This window comes from Stenella coeruleoalba (genome assembly GCF_951394435.1).
Source record: "Stenella coeruleoalba genome assembly, chromosome: 15".
NCBI classification, from domain to species: domain Eukaryota; kingdom Metazoa; phylum Chordata; class Mammalia; order Artiodactyla; family Delphinidae; genus Stenella; species Stenella coeruleoalba.
The window spans coordinates 62,178,677-62,196,080 of NC_137161.1; the positions used below are offsets into that span (position 1 = coordinate 62,178,677).

At 46.6% G+C, this 17,404-nt stretch overlaps 2 protein-coding genes across 2 annotated transcripts in view; one reads left to right on the forward strand and one right to left on the reverse strand.

The window, feature by feature from the left end:
• Nucleotides 1-3,784, reverse strand: part of ABCC6 (ATP binding cassette subfamily C member 6) — a gene marked incomplete at its 3' end in the record, with an annotated part of 55,798 nt that extends 52,014 nt beyond the window's left edge. Inside the window, exons 1-4 of the mRNA XM_079944532.1 lie at nucleotides 3,658-3,784; nucleotides 2,604-2,786; nucleotides 1,042-1,167; nucleotides 760-888 (exon numbers count right to left, since the gene is read on the reverse strand). Coding sequence (XP_079800658.1) covers nucleotides 760-888; nucleotides 1,042-1,167; nucleotides 2,604-2,786; nucleotides 3,658-3,693 — 474 coding nt within the window. The 5' untranslated portion in view covers nucleotides 3,694-3,784. The remainder of the gene's footprint in view (nucleotides 1-759; nucleotides 889-1,041; nucleotides 1,168-2,603; nucleotides 2,787-3,657) is intronic.
• A 2,671-nt stretch (nucleotides 3,785-6,455) lies between these two features.
• LOC307198807 (BOS complex subunit NOMO1) overlaps nucleotides 6,456-17,404 on the forward strand; it is a 54,120-nt gene continuing 43,171 nt past the window's right edge. Inside the window, exons 1-5 of the mRNA XM_079946038.1 lie at nucleotides 6,456-6,724; nucleotides 9,787-9,876; nucleotides 11,597-11,642; nucleotides 14,552-14,652; nucleotides 15,345-15,451. Of these exons, the coding sequence (XP_079802164.1) occupies nucleotides 6,560-6,724; nucleotides 9,787-9,876; nucleotides 11,597-11,642; nucleotides 14,552-14,652; nucleotides 15,345-15,451 (509 nt within the window). The 5' untranslated portion in view covers nucleotides 6,456-6,559. The remainder of the gene's footprint in view (nucleotides 6,725-9,786; nucleotides 9,877-11,596; nucleotides 11,643-14,551; nucleotides 14,653-15,344; nucleotides 15,452-17,404) is intronic.

Consider the following 17,404-nt stretch of genomic DNA (forward strand, 5'->3'; position numbering starts at 1 on the left):
CCTGCACTAGGAACTACTTCAAGGATGCAGCCTTTCCGTGAAAGAGCAATGTGTTGATGAGACCCTCTGGACAGTACATGTGACTGAACCCTGTTAAATCTTCTAAAAACTGTTAAGATTCTGGCAGGTGGGTGCAGAGATCAACTTCTCTTGCATCACCCAAGACAAGCCTCGTAGGTAAGTTCCCTTGCTCGTTAAAATCGTCACCTACTGATCTGCAGTGGCTGCCTCTTTCTTTGGTCTCTCCAGGCCCTCCGTGTATGGGGCCGGCTTCTAATTTCACCCGGGAACCCCTGAGGTTTCAAACCAACAGTGTTTCAATGCCTACGCAGTGTGTGTGAGTGTGTGCATGTGGGACATTTGTGCCTGAGTCCTGTAGGAGCTTGAAGGCATAGCCACACCTGGGTGGCAGTAAGTGTGAGTGGACGTGTGCAGGCGAGTGTGTGTGTGTCTGTGCGTTTGTGTGTGATGTTTCAGAGTCTGTGGTTGTGTGATGCGTGAATGGGTTCATACAAGTGTGTGCAAGTGAAGTGTGTGACTTGAGTGTGTAAGACAATGGGAATTTGTGTTGCTAAAAAGGTATGGGATGATGGGAACTTCGATGTGAAATGTGTTTGTGTGTCACTTGAGTTTAAGCACTTGTGGTGTGTGTGTCTCTGTGTAGAGAGTAAGCCATGGGTGGAAAGGCGAGGAGGAAGGATGGGACCCAAGGCCTGAAACTGCCCTACTGGTTCCCAGGTGGCCCAGGCCCCCACTTACCCCTTGTGAGGCCTGCTGGGCGGTGCTGGTGGCTGGGAAGAGAAAGCAGAGCAGCCAGTACCCAAAGAGCACCCCGGACGCCTGGACCCCCTTCTTCCTCTCAGTGTGGATCAGGAACACGGCGAAGCTCTGGATCAGAGAGTCAGGTGGGAGGTGGACAGAGGCAGGGAAGGGTGGGGGAAGAGAGGGTAGAGAAGGAGCCCCGCTTTGCCCCATGCCCTCCACCAGGGCACGAAAAGCAGCAGCTAGGGACAAGCCAGCATGTCTGGGGATGTCATTTACCATTGTGGTGAGCCACACGGTGGGGTGTATGAGGAACTCTAGGGCCTGGGGTGTTCCCTGCTGGATTCTCCAAAGAGTCACAGACACGCTGGAGGTGCACAGGATTATGAGGGCGAAGCCAAGCACCTGGGGAAACAAATTTGGATAAGGCTGGTGGGAGGCTGGGAAGAAAGATGGCAGCCAACTGGACAGTGTCCCCACATCCAATTGGACAGTGGCTCTGGATGGGGCACTGTAACGTACCAATGTGATCATTAAACAGTGCTGACGTGAAAGAAAAAGTTGTAAGGGGTGATGCAGTTCAATCTTGACCTGTAACTGTCATATAAATAATGCACCACAAGGGCCCAAGCCAACTCGGTGGTTTCCAAAATGCCAGCGGCGCTCCCATAATGCATGGGAGGATGCTTTAGGGATGAAGGAACAGCATGAAATGAAATTTACTCTCTAGGTGAAAAAGTTATACCCTCTTTAAGTCTCTTTCCCTCCCTACTATTAAATCAAGGAGGAACTCTCTGTTGGGACTGATATGTCTCCAGGCCTGCTCTAAGACACATTGGTCTCTCTTTTGAACAAGAGAAATCAAGAAAGTGGGCAGACCTGGGCACACTGGAGAAACTATTGAACATTTCAGTTAGTCTCAAGCAGGGGTCAAACTACCACCTGCAGGCTGAGTTTGGCCTCCTGCCTGTTTTTGTATCACCTCTGAGCTAAGAATGGTTTTGACATTTTTCAATCACTGAACAAGACTTTAAAAAGTCTAATATGTCATGACATGTGAAAATTATATGAAATGCAAATTTTAGTGACTATAAATAAACTTTTATTGAAACACGGTCACATCTATTTGTTTACCGTTGTCTGTGGCTGCTGCAAGAACAGAATTGAGTAGTGGGGACAGAGACCACATGATCCTCAAAGCCTCAGACATGTACTATCTGGCCCTTTAAGGAAGAGTGTGCCAACCCTGGATAGGTGGTGGGCAACAGGTCAAAAATTTACAAGGTGGTATGGGAATAAATGAACCTTGGAGGGCATTCTTGTAGAAGTCTGGAAAACGGGAGGATGAGCAGAAAAGCTCACACTTGCAATGCCAGTGTTTTTCTAACACTGTCAAATAAATACATAACAATTTTAAGAACTGTTCTTTAGTACCGCCAGTGGGGAAACACAAAAATCAATGCATAGCTGTTAAACATTTAAAAGGTTCATCCTAGCATGGCCCTAGAATCACCTTGTGTATCCCAGGAGTGTACACTGCACACTTTGGGGAATGCTGGGCTGTGATGGCCATAAACTGGATGTGTGGGTGTCTGGGGCTGTGTTTGTGGATATATGGTTTTTATTATTACCAGATCTGTTTGGGAGAATCTATTCCACTGAGTTTCCCTCTGTAGCCTCTGGAGTATTGCTCTGTTTGATTAACAGGGTCCCTTCTTGTCCCCACACTGTGTGCTCCTTGATAGAAGAAGTGCCTACTTTGGGGTCTCTGCCAGGTTCCAGCCTGTTTCCCCCGACCCCCTACCATTGTCTGGTTACAGGCTCCCAGGGGCAGTGGCTACCATTTTGGCCTTGAAGAGGCGGGACATCTGGAGGTAGCCCTTGTCATGGCGGTGGATGTAGAGGAGGTAGATGGGGCCAAGGACCCAGAGGTACATGGGGGGCACCCAGACCCCTGCTGTTTTCAGGAAGCACAGGCTCAGCAGGCGGTCAGCGGCGGGCTGGGGCTCCGTCTGGTTCCAGACCTGAGGGAACACCAGGGTGACTCTTATGATGGTACAACACAGGGATCCCAAACTCACCTGCTTAGGGGGCCAGGCAACTCTTTGGACCCCTAACATTTACGTGAAAATGTGCTAAGCACTCTTTAGAGTACTTCATAATTCTCAACTTCTTTAGCCCTAACCCCAATCTTATGAAGTAGATGCAGTCATACTGATTTTGCAGATGAGGCAGCTGAGGCCCAGAGAGGCTGAGTAAGTTGGCTGATGTCACCCAGTTGGACAGTGGTGGTGCTGGGATCTGAACAAAGGCAGTCCGGTCCTAGAATCTGGGAGACCTGGGCTCTCTGACGAGTGTTGGGCACAGACTCATAACCACTGTAGGAGGTGGGTATTACTGTCCCCATTTCATAGACCAGAAACTGAGGCACGGGCTTGGGGGGTAGGGGAACAGACTCCTTCAGGCTCACACAAATAGAAGTGGCAGAGCTGAGTCCATGCTGGCCTGTCTGAGCCCGCAGCTTGTTCTACTGGAGATCGCCATCTGTAATTCTTAACTCAGACCTTCTGCTGGCCTTTCCTTATCTGAGAAGTGTGAATGTGAGTTTAGGAGACGCTGCTTTAATTCTCCCCCTACTGCATCACTGCCACCCTCCCACTAAAACCCTTTGATGAGACAGGAACCAGAGAGGGGTGGGGGGTGGGGTCTTGTAGGCCCCTTTAACAGGGCTGGGTTCTTCGGGGGACCAGCTTGGTTGAGGGGGTCGCTCCGCCCTGCGGTTAGACTGGCAGGTCTCTTCCCCTCCCGGCCGGGAGTTTGGAGGTCTCTCCCCTCCCCTGCCCAAGAGATCTCTCGAGCCCGAAAAGGAGAGTGGGGCGGGATGGAGACACTCACCTCCGGGCCCGCGCAGGGCTCGCCAGGCGCGGCCATCGGGCGCCGTGCGTCCGTCAGTCCGTCTGTCAGACTGTCGGTGGGTCCCTGGACAGCTTCCTTGGCCGCGCTCCGCCGTGCAAGGGGCGGGGATTCGAGCGCCGGGATTGCAAGGCCTCGGGCAAGGTCCGGCCGCGCGGCGGGGGTGGGGCGCAAAGGGGTGAAAGGAGGCGAGGTGGAGGGGCGCTAAGGGAGGCCCCAGCAGGCAGCGGGGGAGGGGTTCCCGGAGCCCCAGAAAGTGCAGCGGCATCCCCATATGACCCCCCTTCTCCCTGGAACAAATGTCATCGCAAGCTTCCCGAATACTGTGGACCAACAATTCCAGGAATTTATCCTGATAAGTGAACCCAACAGGTGTGCACATGTCCAACAACCGGCACGGGGGATGGGGGCACTGCCTGGTTAGTTAGAGCCGCAGTCTCCTCACCTGTGGGATGGACATTGTCTGCCTCTACGGTGGGGGGAAGATTTTAAGATGACTAACAAAGCGTCTAGCACAGTGCCAGGCACACAGTAAACGCGCAAGCGGAGTTAGCTCTTATTAGCATTACTAGTATTATTTCATCCCTAGGTTACTAAGCTGTGGTTCAAAGCGCCATTGCAGAAATATATTTAATACGGAAATATGGTTGCTGAATGCTAAGTGAAAAAAAGAGATTATAATACAAAATAGCCTGTGATATGTTTCCAAAGGAAAGAAGTATATGCTTAAATTGGGGAAAGTGGGGAAGGAAGTCAAGTCATTTACCTTCTTCCTCTGGGTCTTAAAGCAAGGTGTGTCCCCAGCCACGAGTTCTTTTGAGAGATGACTCTATGTAACATATATGCATAGATGAAAAGATGGAAATGCTCTAAAGCAGTGGTCATGGGAATCCTAATTTTCCTTTTTCCTTGCATTCCCTTTTCTATTTTCTTTCCTTCTGCAATGAGCATGTATTCCTTTCAAAATAGGAAGGAAAGACTCAGCTTTTTCAGACCGACAAGCACAGGTGCTCAGTTTGAGTGAAGAATTCAAATCCTTTGCGCTCTCCATGCTGCCCTGTTACTTCTTGTCTTCTTTTTTGTGCCTCCGGCAGGGCTTCCACAGCATGGGTTCCCTGGCCTTTTCCCCTTTCCTTTTCTGAGTTTCTCCAGCCCTGGCCTGGGGCCTAGGCAGTATGCCTTCAGCTGTCCTCCTGCCTGGGAGTTCTGGAAGAGCAGGGACGCAGAAACTCAAGGATCTGTCTTGAGGCTGAGTGTGGATGGTCTGCTGTTTACATTCAGATCACGTCTGTTTATTTGAGGTGGTTTTGGTGGAGGCTGATGGAAATTATGGGGAGGCTTGAGCCCCCTCTCCCTGAAACCCCCGCTGCAGTTGGCATTGCCACAGTCCTAGTGCTTTATTTCTTTGTATACCTGAAGATGAATTTGAGGGGAATGGTGAAAGTTTGAGGGAGAATGGTTAGGAAGGCAGGAAGAACACAGAGGAAATCAGTAGGTGAGCCAAGAACAGAACTCGGGCATCCCAAAGCCTGCTTTCCAGCTCTTTGAACAACACATGGCTGTGTGCCGAGCCCTAGATAAGTCCCTTTCCCTCTCTGGGCCTTGGTTTACCATTCTGTAAGATAAGAGGATTCCATAGGCCAGCATTTCCTAATCGATGGCTTTCACCCGCCTGGTAATTTGCTAAGACAAACCAGGGATTTATGTTAGGGACAGTAAAGGGCATCTGTTTCCATTGTAATGATAAATAATGAACCTCAGAAAATAAAACCATTATTTAAATAGTTTCTCTTTATAATTGAACAGTTGAGAATCTCACTGTATTTGTAGTGAGAATGCAGAGTGAGAAGCAGAAATCTGATGCGCTCATGATTGAAATCCTCAGTGGGTGTATCGTTGCATTGTAGCCAATGTGAAGGTTTTGACAATTGTGTAGTTTAAAATCATTGTGATTCATAATTGTATTATATTGCTTGAGTTTTAGCCACAATGGCAAATTTCAGTGGGAAATCTTCTCTCTTACCTCATCATTTAGAAACAAAGTATTAAAAACTATCAAAGTAAAGCACTTGATGTTTTCAGGAATAAAATGGAAGACTTTCAAATATCAGGTCAGAAAAGCAATTTTTGTCTATTTTGATGTGGTGACTTGTAGTTCATCTACACTATGTTATACACTCAGTCTTAGGACAAAATATAACGTGCTGATTTTTGAACTTATTTGCAGACAAATCATGCATCGTCTCACGGAGCTAGTTCAAAGTAAATCAAACTGCATGCATCTCTTGCTTACTGGGGGAAAACCCTCAAAGTTTGTTTCTATACAAATGTAATTAGAGCTGGGATTAAATAAAATTTAAATACCTTTTAACTATTATGCTGAACTTAAATGACATGTTTTTCTTTTAAAAAAAAAAACTAATTCATCATTTATCACGGAAAAATACATCAGTTGACACAAATCCCTAAAAGGGGTTTGAGATTATACTTGTGAAATTTACCGTCAAAAAGATTTGGGAAAGTTGTTGGATACTTCGATCAACAGTCTCTCGTCCTTTCCAGTTTCAGTGCTACTGAATTCCAAAGTAGGGTTTAGCTTTGTAGTTTATGACTGTATGCACACACCTTGCAACTGCACCTGCCAGACGGTGCGCGGAGTCCTCCAGGCCTCCAGAGGGCACAAATGGTCTCGTTTTGTTGCTGAGCATGCGCCATAATTCTTTTGCCTGGGGGAGTGGGCGTGGGGCCGGATCGCGCACGCGCGGCCGAGTCGGGGCGGGGACTGGGCTGTCAGCCGCCAGCGGAGGAGGAAGCCGCGGTCCGCGTGCGGTTTGAGGGGCGGGACCTGGAGGCCTGCGGAGGGTCTGGCAGCAGAGGCAGGGCCATGCGGGAGCGCCGGCGCGTGGGGCCGCCGGGGTCGGTGGTGGTGGTCGCCACCGTGATGCTGCTGCTGAGCGGCGTGGGGCCGGCGCGCGGCTCCGAGGACATCGTGGTGGGCTGCGGGGGCTTCGTCAAGTCGGACGTGGAGATCAACTACTCGCTCATCGAGGTGAGCGCCCGCCCCGCGGCCCAGAGCTCGCTGTGTGACCCCGGGCCAATCGCTCAACCTCTCTGAGCCGCGGTGGCCTCGCTTCTGACACCAGGCAGTTGCCACCAGCCCCCCACTCTGGGAGTCCTTTCCTTTTTAAAGGCGCCGCTCTCCGCGGGTCTCCACTATCTCCTCCCCAGTCGCGCTGGAATGGGGGTTCTTATCTTGGGGTCAGCTACGGAGTGGGGGCGGGGTCGGGGCCCCGAAGGTATGTGCACATGGGTGTGAGGGACATTTTTGGTGACGATGATGGTGGTCTAAAACTTTTATTAGGTCACGCAAAACTAAGGATCCTGCAAATCAAGACCCCAGATTCTTCAAAACCTGAACTCCAGATCCGCAGAATCCAGGCCCCAGATCTCTTAAAACCGAGTCTCAGCAGGACCCAGACCCCTTAGGACTGATACCCCAGATGCTCAAACTCCCAGGAACCCAGACTTCCTGAAACTCAGATTTCTGAAACCTATATTCCAGAACCTAGAGACAGCAAGTCTTACCCACACAACAGAGAGTCCCTGCAAAGTTCTAATCCACTGCTCCTCCAACCACCCTGGGGAGCTTTTAAAGAGCATGGATTCCCATCCCAGAGATCCTGACCCAGTAGATCTCTCTTGGCATCTCTGGGGCTGGGAAACTGTATTTTTAATTTCCCTGGTTTCTCCCATGGGACCCCTTTTCCTCTGAAAATGGAGAGTTGTCAGCTGCCTGTACTGGGTAGTTATTGGAATTACGCTAGAGATTTGTGCAGAAGTCTTTTTATTAAGTTGCAAAGCCCTGTTCAGTTAGATGATTATTAGCCTAGTGGAATTATGACCCAGAAAGCTTGTGAGAAGAAGGGAGATAGATAGAGGTAGGGATAGAAAGTCACTTGCAGGACAGATGGAGGGAGGGCTGGCCTCTGTTTCAGGAGGTTACTGATGATGGGGCAGAAAAGGGAATTTGAGAGAGAAAAAAGGAAGTGGCTGAAAAAGAGAAGGGAGAGGGGACTAAGACCCCAAAGGCTGTCTGTCTGAAAGCACATTGAGCTGCTTCTGTGCTGGTAGCTGGAGGGCTGCAAGGGTTGGACCATTGTGTTCTACAAAGTAGGTTACTGAGGATTGGGGGAGGGGTAGGAAGTAGATTCCCATCCCACTAGCTCTTTGACCTGGCCTTGCTCCAAGTCCCAATTTTTATTCCTGTAAGATGGTGTTGGGTGAGAGGCAGCAGAACCCAGCATCATGTATTTTCTGAAGAAGTTAATCAATCGTCACCTTCAAGATGATTGGTCTTAAGAAGTCAGGCGTTTAATGAATCTACCCACTGACAGTGGCAGGGCTCCTAGGATCTCTGGGTGCCCATGCCACCTCCTGGGTTGTGGGCACAGGACATTCCAGAAGCCGCCTGGAAAGGCTTTGCAACTTGTAGTTTCCTGGGGCTCCAGGAGGGAAGTGAAGGCAGTAAGGGGCACTCCCACCCCACACACTAATAGTGACCTTGAGAGCAGAGGGCAGGTTTTGTGACCTGGTATGAAATGTGTTCCCTGAGCCCTAGGGCTGCCTGTCCAGGTGGTCTGAGACACTCATTCTTTCTTAATTTCCGATTGTGAAATGAGGTGTTTCATACGTGTAATGTATATTGCCATTCTGTACCCTGACCTGTGCTTTATGAAAGAAATGTAAGTAAGATATTTCACAATCATTTCTTGATTGTGTTTTCTGTGTCCCAGTAAAACTACCTTCACTCTTCTCCAGCTCTCTTCCCTTCTGGGTGTTTTTCCATCATATTCATTCAGTCAGTAACTGTTGAGTGAGCCCCGGCATGTGCAAAAGCCTTGTGTCTGGTGGGGATATTCAGTTCAGTGAACAGAGCAGACAGAAATCCCTAAAAAAGAAAAACTATATTGGTTGCTAATTCTTTAACAATCAGGAGATTTCACATTAAAAACTGCATTCCTGATTTCTCTGGAAAACCAGCTGATCTTTGGGCTGCAAAACTTGGCTTGGGTTAAGTAGCGATCTGTCTCTCTTTAGGTGAATGCCCCTTGATAGGACTTCCATGGCCCCTCTGGACAGCTGGATTTTCAGTCCCTGCTTTCAGTGCATGCATCTGAATTTCTTTATGGCCTGTGAACAAGTTTGAGTATTTATTGAATACTTACACTAAATAAGACACTGACCCAGGCGCCATGGAATGTAAGCCGTGGTCACCGCCCACGGGGAGCTTGCAGTCTGTACGTAATTTCACTGTGTTCCTTTCCTAAGTGCGCGCGTTCTGAGTCTGCTGCTTTATACATCTTCTTAGCTGGTGTGACCCAATTCTGTTATCATAGTTACGGATTATTAACATTAAAAGTTTCTAGATGGATGTTACTCCAAGCATTGGGACTCTTTGGGGTAAATAATACAGATCCCTGGCCCTCACCTCAGACCTTCTATTTTAGAAACAGACGTGGGGCTCAGAAATTGCATTTTTTTTAAGGTACTTTACAAAAAATTGAAGTATAGTTGATTTACAGTGTTGTGTTTAGTTCCTGGTGTACAACAAAGTGATTCAGTTATACATATATATATATTCTTTTTCATATTCTTTTCCATTAAGGTTTATTACAGGATATTGAAAATAGATCCCTGTGCTATACAGTAGGACCTGTTTTTTATCCATTCTATATATAATAGCTTGCATCTGCTAGCCCCAAACTTCCAATCCAACCCGCCCCAGGAATTGCATTTTCACAAGCCCCTTACTAACAGCAAACTTTGAAAATTTGTTTTAGACCCAGAAACAACGTAGAGACAGACACTAAAATAAACTGAAAAACATTGAAAAAAATGACTTTGGGAGATAGTTTCTAACCTGAAAAATATCAAATCACATTATTTTGGGGATACTTGTCTTATTTCCCTCTGTCCTAATGCCTAGTGTTAGTAGCTTCATATGGTGGGTCCTCAGCAAATGCATTTTGACTGAATGCATTCAGGTGCATTATATGTAGCTAATTCTCAACAGTGATATTATGACTTCTCTTTTCTTTCCTTCCTTTCTAGATAAAGTTGTACACCAAGCATGGGACTTTGAAATACCAGACAGACTGTGCCCCTAACAATGGTTACTTTATGATCCCCTTGTATGATAAGGTAAGAGGGGAGAGTACTTTAGTCTTTTATGATGGGAAGTTGTCAGTGTGACCCACAGGGCTGCGCTAACTAGGAGAGTGGCTTTCCTACATGTGTAAATACTCATGTTTTGTAAGTTGTAAGTGGAGTATGGTAATTCTGGCCAAATTCTGGCCAAGCTTATGAACTGGTTTGATTGAATGCAGTGATTCTCAATGTCTCCAGGGACATTTGGCAACGTCTGGAGACATTTTTGGTCGTTACAACCGTAAGGGAGGGAGAGTGGTGCAGTTATCTCGTCAGTGGAGGCCAGGAATGGAGCTAAACATCCTGCCATGCTATACGGGACAGACCAAATGTCACCAGTGCCAAGGCTGAGAAACCCTGATCTAATAGAACCCTTTACTTGCAAGCAGCTTAAAATATTGTTAAAAAGAATTATATAAGTAATATGTGAATTCATGAGCTTTGTGAAAAAAATCAAGGTGTTTAGAAGTATATGAAGTAAATTTTATCTTTTATCCCTCAAAACCCCCTCCCTCTGTAGTGATAACCTCTGATAAAAGTTTCAGTGTGTATCCTAGCAGATGGCTTTCTCTGTATTTAGAGTTATACAGATATCCACGAATATACATGCATGGACATATATGCAGATACACAAACACATGTGCACATATATGGGTATCCATGCATACCCATTCTCCCACCCCTCATTCTCCCCACATTTCAACTTTTTATTTGGAAACATAGATTCACAGGAAGTTGCAAAAGTAGTTAATATACTGTGTAGTTTTGCTTTTGATTAAAAAAAATACAAATGGACTCAAACACTAGGCATTGTTCTGCAATGTGATTTTTTTTTCCCTGTGGTGATGTTTTGGCACACTTTGGACATCAGCATGTATGGACCTTCCTTTTTTTTTGCAGTACGCAGGCCCCTCACTGTTGTGGCCTCTCCCATTGAGGAGCACAGGCTCCGGACGCGCAGGCTCAGCGGCCATGGCTCACGGGCCCAGCTGCTCCGCGGCATGTGGGATCTTTCCAGACGGGGGCACGAACCCATGTCCCTGGCATTGGCAGGCAGACTCTCAGCCACTGCGCCACCAGGGAAGCCCTGGACCTTCCTTTTAACGGCTGCACGCATGTCAGAGGCAGGCCAAACTAATTTATTCCCAATTTCTCTATAGACACAGAGGCTTTTTCCCAGTTTTTAAAATTATTACTAACCACACAGCAATAAATATTCTTGAACTTACATCTTTATGCACAATACATAAGATTGATTTCTAGAGGTAGACTAGTTGGGTCTTGAAATCTGTTTTTGTTTTTCTTTTTGAACTGTTAAAACATTCTCAAGGAACCCTTCACTCAAGGGTGTATGTAAAATCTAGTTTTAAGAAATGACTTTAGTTCCTGAAGATCTGGCTGACACTGGCAACCTTAGTCATATGAGGGGTTAACAGGAGACTGGATTAATAGAATGTAATCAGAAGACCAAGAGCACTGAATACAGAGTCTTTGTAACTCTTTGATGGGTTAAATGGGAGATTCGGGGGTTGAGATTGCAGCACATGAAGGGAATCAAGAGCTCACTACCATTTACAAGTACAAAGTTTATGATTGGAATTCCATTTCAGGTGTGAAAATTCTAGATAATAGGCTAGCACTGAACTAAATTAAACTAGTTGAATAGTCATCAGTTCTTAGTCCTTTGCAGTGATTTTTTTTTTTCTCCTTGTAGGGAGATTTCATTCTGAAGATTGAGCCTCCTCTAGGGTGGAGTTTTGGTAAGTTAACAAATAACCAGGTATACTCTGTAAAGGATTAGGTTATATGCTGAATATTAATTTAAATTGACAGAACGCATAGATTGTTAAAATATTAAGGATTCCTTTCTAGTGTGGAAGAGGGTTTTTTTGTGTTTTTTTTTAACCGCCTTGCCCCTATTACTTTAGAGTAGATTGGATTTACTTTAGACCTACTTTAAGATTTTCTGTCACGTTTCTTACAGTTGGCATCTTTTCTTGTACCCCTCAGAAAACTCCACCTTAGCAGCTTCGTTCATTAAGTGTCAGTAGAACTTGATGAATATAGAGGTCAGGAGTGGGGACTTGGTTCCTCTTCCAGGACAGCTTCTTTCTTAGCCCCCTCAGTGTTTTGTTTTGTTTTTTGTTGTTTTTTTTTTTTTCCCCTCAGTGTTTTAAAAAAATTTTTTTCAGTGAATTAATGGCAACATTAAACATTGTGAGACTTGACATAAAAATCCAGATTTACTTCTCTTAAGAGATCAGAAGATCTGACAACCTTGGGCCTTACCAGCTCTGTGACGACCTTGGACGAGTTACTTCCGCTGGGTTGGCGTCCGTCTTCTCACTAGGGGTCAGGAGAGTAGTAGTACCCGCCTCACAGGCTACTGGAGGATTAATGGACCAATGTAGTTATGTGTTCAGAATCGCTGGCACATAATTGGCAATTAATTAGTAAACACTTAAAAGCAGTCTTTCCGCACACATACAAACAAAAGCTCCAGACTTTCCTGAGGTGACTGTCTTTTAGCAAAGTCAGAGGAGTGGGAGTGGGCTGGATCAGAAGAAGGGGTCCTGCTGTGACGTGGCTGGTGTTTTTGGAGAGCAGAGCCTTGACGTTTCGGTAGAGGGTGTGTGACCCCAGTTCTGTAGCTTGTGGGGAGACGTGGAGGGCCCAGTTGTTCCTACCAGGCCTGCCTGTGAGTTAGAGGGGGAAGAACTGAGTCCCTGCTGTCACAGTGGCAGCGACAGCCAACTCGCATCTGGGCGACAAGCTCTTTCTCAGTTCACGGCCGGGAGTGCCTGGCTGGTGCGGTCCAGAAAAGTGGAGGGGAGTCAAAGCCAACCCACGGCCAGAGAGACGACAAATAGGCCAGAGAGGTCACAGATCGGTGGTTTGCACGAGTGTTTTGTTTGAATTCCCTCCCTTCTTGTCAGTTCTTTTTCTTTAATAAGTTTTTAAATTAAATTATAGCATACTTTCCGAAAATTGTACTCATCACAGGGATATCAGGCGATGAATTTTCACAAAACGAACACACTCACGTAACCACCACTTAGATGACAAGACAGAACCTGACCAGCACCCAGAAGTGCCCCATCCCAGGCACTTGCTAATCGCGCCGCCCGACCTAAAATTATAGATTATTTTGTCTGTTTTGAACTTCATGTAAATAGAATCGCACAGGGTACATATTTGTGCCTGGTTTCTCTCTCTTGACAATTTTCACAGAATTCGTCCTTATTATGTGTTGTCATGTGTTAGTATATTAGTTCACTCTACTGCTGTGTGAATATCAAATGATTTACCCCCTCTACTGTTGGTGGACATTTGGGTTGCACCCCAGTTTTGGCCACTAGGAGCAGTGCTCCTGCGAACATCCTTGTACATATCTTGTGGTGCACACATGTCTACATTTCTGTTGAGTATATACCCGGGTGGAATTGCTGGGCGATAGACTTTTTACATGTTCAGCCCTAGTAGAGATTGCCGGACAGCCAAGGTTGATGTCGCAGAACTTTGCTCTACCAGCCGTGTGTAAGAGTTCAGACCTCCACATCCTCTGGCTGTCAGTCTCTTTCATCTTAGCTGTCCTGGTGGTGGAGTGGTGGCCTCGCACTGTGCTTTTGATTTGCATTTCCTGATGGTCCATGAGATTGAGCACTTTTTCATATGTTTCCTGGCCATTTGGATATCGTCTTTTTGTGAGCTGCCTGTTCAAGGTTTTGTCCATTTTTCACTGGTGCTTTCCCCTGTGTATGTGCGTCATTCTTCATTTTACCAGAAATTCTCTTGACTGGTTCAGTTTTTCCTCTGCTTCTCACTTCACAGTCTTCCGAACCTTTTAAAAACTCAACTTTAACCCCTATTATAATGAACTCTTCAGTTTTTTTTTAAATTTGACTTAGTTGCTAATATTGAAAAATCAGGACACGGCACATAAAATCCAGATTTCCAGTTGTTCTTGAGAAGGTGGAAGCTTGGGCAGCGCTGGGTCACGTGGCAGTAGTTGGTAGAAGCTGTCCCCCTTTTTCCATTTGCTGCAGTCCGCACCTGGCCAGTCTGCTGATTTCTAATCCACCAGGTTACTATGGACATTGGAGTTTACAGTCCTGGTATAATGTGGCCGAACTCCTGTACTTGGTCAGGAGACAGATGCGGAGCCAGACTTTTGGGGTTGAATTTGGGCTCTGTCCCTCACAAGCTCTGTGATTTTAGGAGATTCTTTAACCTTCCTGTGCCCCACTTTACCCCTCAATCGGCTGCAGATGTTACTACCTACCTCTAAGGTAGTTGTCAGGATTAAGTGTACTTAGCTCAGTGCCTGGTCTCTGGTGGGCGTTCAGTAATAAAACTCTTTGGCACTCACTGGATTTTCCATGGGACTCTGAGATACAGCTCAGCTGCAAGACTGTTACAAAAGTATATTACACCGTAAACTCTGGTTCCCTTTGGGGTGGGGGAGTGGGTGTCAGGATGTAGGGGTGGGAAGGAGACTTTTCCCTGTGTACCTCCTTGTGCCTTCGGATTTCAAGCCATGTAAGTGGCTCAAAAGTGCATACAGTTAAACAGTTCAATGTGTTTTACGCAGACAGTTTCATCCTGTCGCAGAACTCAGCTTGCTCTTGTGTCCTGTACCCTGTTCCCCCCTCCCCCTGTCATTGGGCAGAGCCAACCACCGTGGAGCTCTACGTGGATGGTGTGAGCGACATCTGCACGAAGGGCGGGGACGTCAACTTCGTGTTCACGGGCTTCTCCGTGAATGGAAAGGTTTGGCATTTGTCACATTTGCTCTGTGGTACATACTGGGTCTTCTCTTACCTTTAAAAAAGCAAGATGTTTTTAAACTGGGGGCTTTGAGCTCACAAGGGACCCACAGATAAGCTTCAAGAGGGCCTGGGAGCTCAATGAAATTGCATGTAAAACATAGCGGGTGTTTTTAGGGGCCGGGTCTAGGTTGCTGGTCACTCCCCTGTCCGAGTATAGATACCAGGATGGCTTTTTAGAGGGACAGGTTCTCGGGGGAGAGTTCCCCCTCCCTGCATCCAGCACCGTGGCTGAGATGTGCATATTTATTGCCTTCCTTTTCTTCATGGTGGGTTTATTCTCCTTTCCCTTGACCCTGAGAGTGAGGGCCTTTGGTCTCGGCTTTTTGTGTGGGTTTCTTGTTAGAGATGGGGACCCTGGGTATTTATTCTTTCGCAGTGGTTTGTAAAATAATTGTGCATCTTTAATTGAAGGTGTCTTAGAGCCAATGAAACAAAGTGTCATTTTACTGTTGCTGTTCCCTCTCCCTGTCCCCAAGCCTCCCTGGGAAGGGTATCCGCAATCTCTACCATCTTTTCCAAGGAAACTTGACCCAAAGAAGGTCATGGGCTTCGTGTGGGGAGCAGGATGGACCGTGCGGCTGGGAGGAGGACGTTGCTGCTGGGTGGCTCCTAACTCCTCCGTCTCCACGGCAGGTTCTCAGCAAAGGGCAGCCCCTGGGGCCCGCAGGAGTTCAGGTGTCTCTGAGAAACACAGGCACAGAAGCAAAGATCCAGTCCACAGTCACACAGCCTGGCGGAAAGTGAGTCATGCATGTTACGCCCTGCCCCGAGGCTAGAGCCGGGCCCTGATGTGGGGGGAGCTTTGGATTTAGGGAGACCTGCGTTCAAATCCTGTTTCGGCCTCTTAATTTCAGTCGGGTTCCTGCCCCTCAGGGCCTCAAGTTCCTCATCTGTAAAATGGAAGTCATTTGACCCATTACATCTAGCGTTGATGCAATGATTAAATATGAGATAAATAAAGCACCTGCTGCAGGGCCTGGCACATGGTAGCCCTTCATTTACTGGTTGGGACTGGCTCTGGAGCCCGACATCCTGGGTTTGAATCCTGGTTCCCCCATTTGCTAGCTGTCTGCCCCGGAGCAAGTTACTTAACGCCTCTGTGCCTTGGTTTCCTCATTTATAAATGAGGATAATCATGGAACCTACCTCTTAAGGTTATTGAGAAGATTAAATTACGATATTATCGTTTCAAACTGTCTGGCATAGAATATGTGCTTAAGAACTTAGCTCAATACAGATTAGCTCAATTACAATTTTTAAAAATCATTTTATCGGGCTTCCCTGGTGGCGCAATGGTTGAGAGTCCGCCTGCCGATGCAGGGGACACGGGTTCGTACCCTGGTCCGGGAAGATCCCACATGCCGCGGAGCGGCTGGGCCCGTGAACCATGGCTGCTGAGCCTGCGCGTCCAGAGCGCGTCCAGAGCCTGTGCTCCGCGACGGGAGAGGCTGCAGCAGTGAGAGGCCCGCGTACCGCAAAAAAAAAAAAATCATTTTATCACTATTACATCACAGTCATTTTGTAGTTGGAACTAATGACTATTTAATTAACCTTGCTGAGTCATATTTAAAGCATTTATGTAATGGATTTATATCGTTGAGTTGTAAATGTTAATAGATATGCCAAGATTAATATCAGAATAGTTCCACCTGATAATGTTGGAAGCATGCAAATCACCACTGACTACTTCAATACACAAATATGACTAAACTGCAGAATAGAAGTTTGTAATGAGTCTGTCAAGTACATCATCCAATTTTTAAATGATGATTGTTGAAATTATATTTCAGTTTTGAAAAATACTTATTGATGCCTCTCCAACCCCCTCCCCTGATCTGTAGAGGATCAGAGGAGGGGGTTGAATGTGGGACTTGCATTTTTTCTAGTTTCATTAATTTGCTGCTGACCGTGCTGGGAAAAGTGACTTGAACTTTCCAAATCACTTTCCAAATCTCTTTCCTGTGCGCTAACTAAACTGACAGTAACGTGCAGAACCGGGATGCTATGAACGTGAGGTAGAGGCTGAATCTTACCCAGGCCAAAATCCAGTGGCAGTGTCAACTCTTTTGTAGCAAATTGATTTCCAAGCTCTATCCAGTTATTACAGGCAACATTGGATGTAATAAAATACCACCACAGAAGAAGAAATTGCATGAAATTTTTGGAGTTCATATTGCTGGAATTAGCCCTTTCATGGTCTGATGCTTTGCAAATCTAAAGGGCTAAATGTGTCAGAATCCTGGTAGTGGTGCTTCCATCCTCAGCTCATCCCACTCTGGTCTTGGTGTGTTCACAGCTGCTAGAATAATCTTTGTCAGCTTCTGGTTTCATCACAGTTGCTTTGTGCAAGAACCCAGATTGGCTTCTATTCGTGTCTGATAACAGGTCTTAATAAACTCTGGGGTAGGAGTCAAGCTCATTTTCACCTGCCCTCCCCTAATGCTTAGTGTCATCTTGTGTAAGCGTCCGTCTCAGCTTATTGGGTCTGTCCTCTGTTCTTTATCCACCTCTCGTCCATTCCCGCTTCTTCTGCTTTGGATGCTTCCCTTCTCTCCTGTTCATGCCTCTCACTCTGTCAACACACACTTGAATGTTCTGTGACTGATCCTTGCTGAACCACAGGGACTGGTTTTTAGGCCAGAAATTTCTGGGGTTAAGGGAAGCATGAGCCTTCCTTCCCATTAGCACACGAA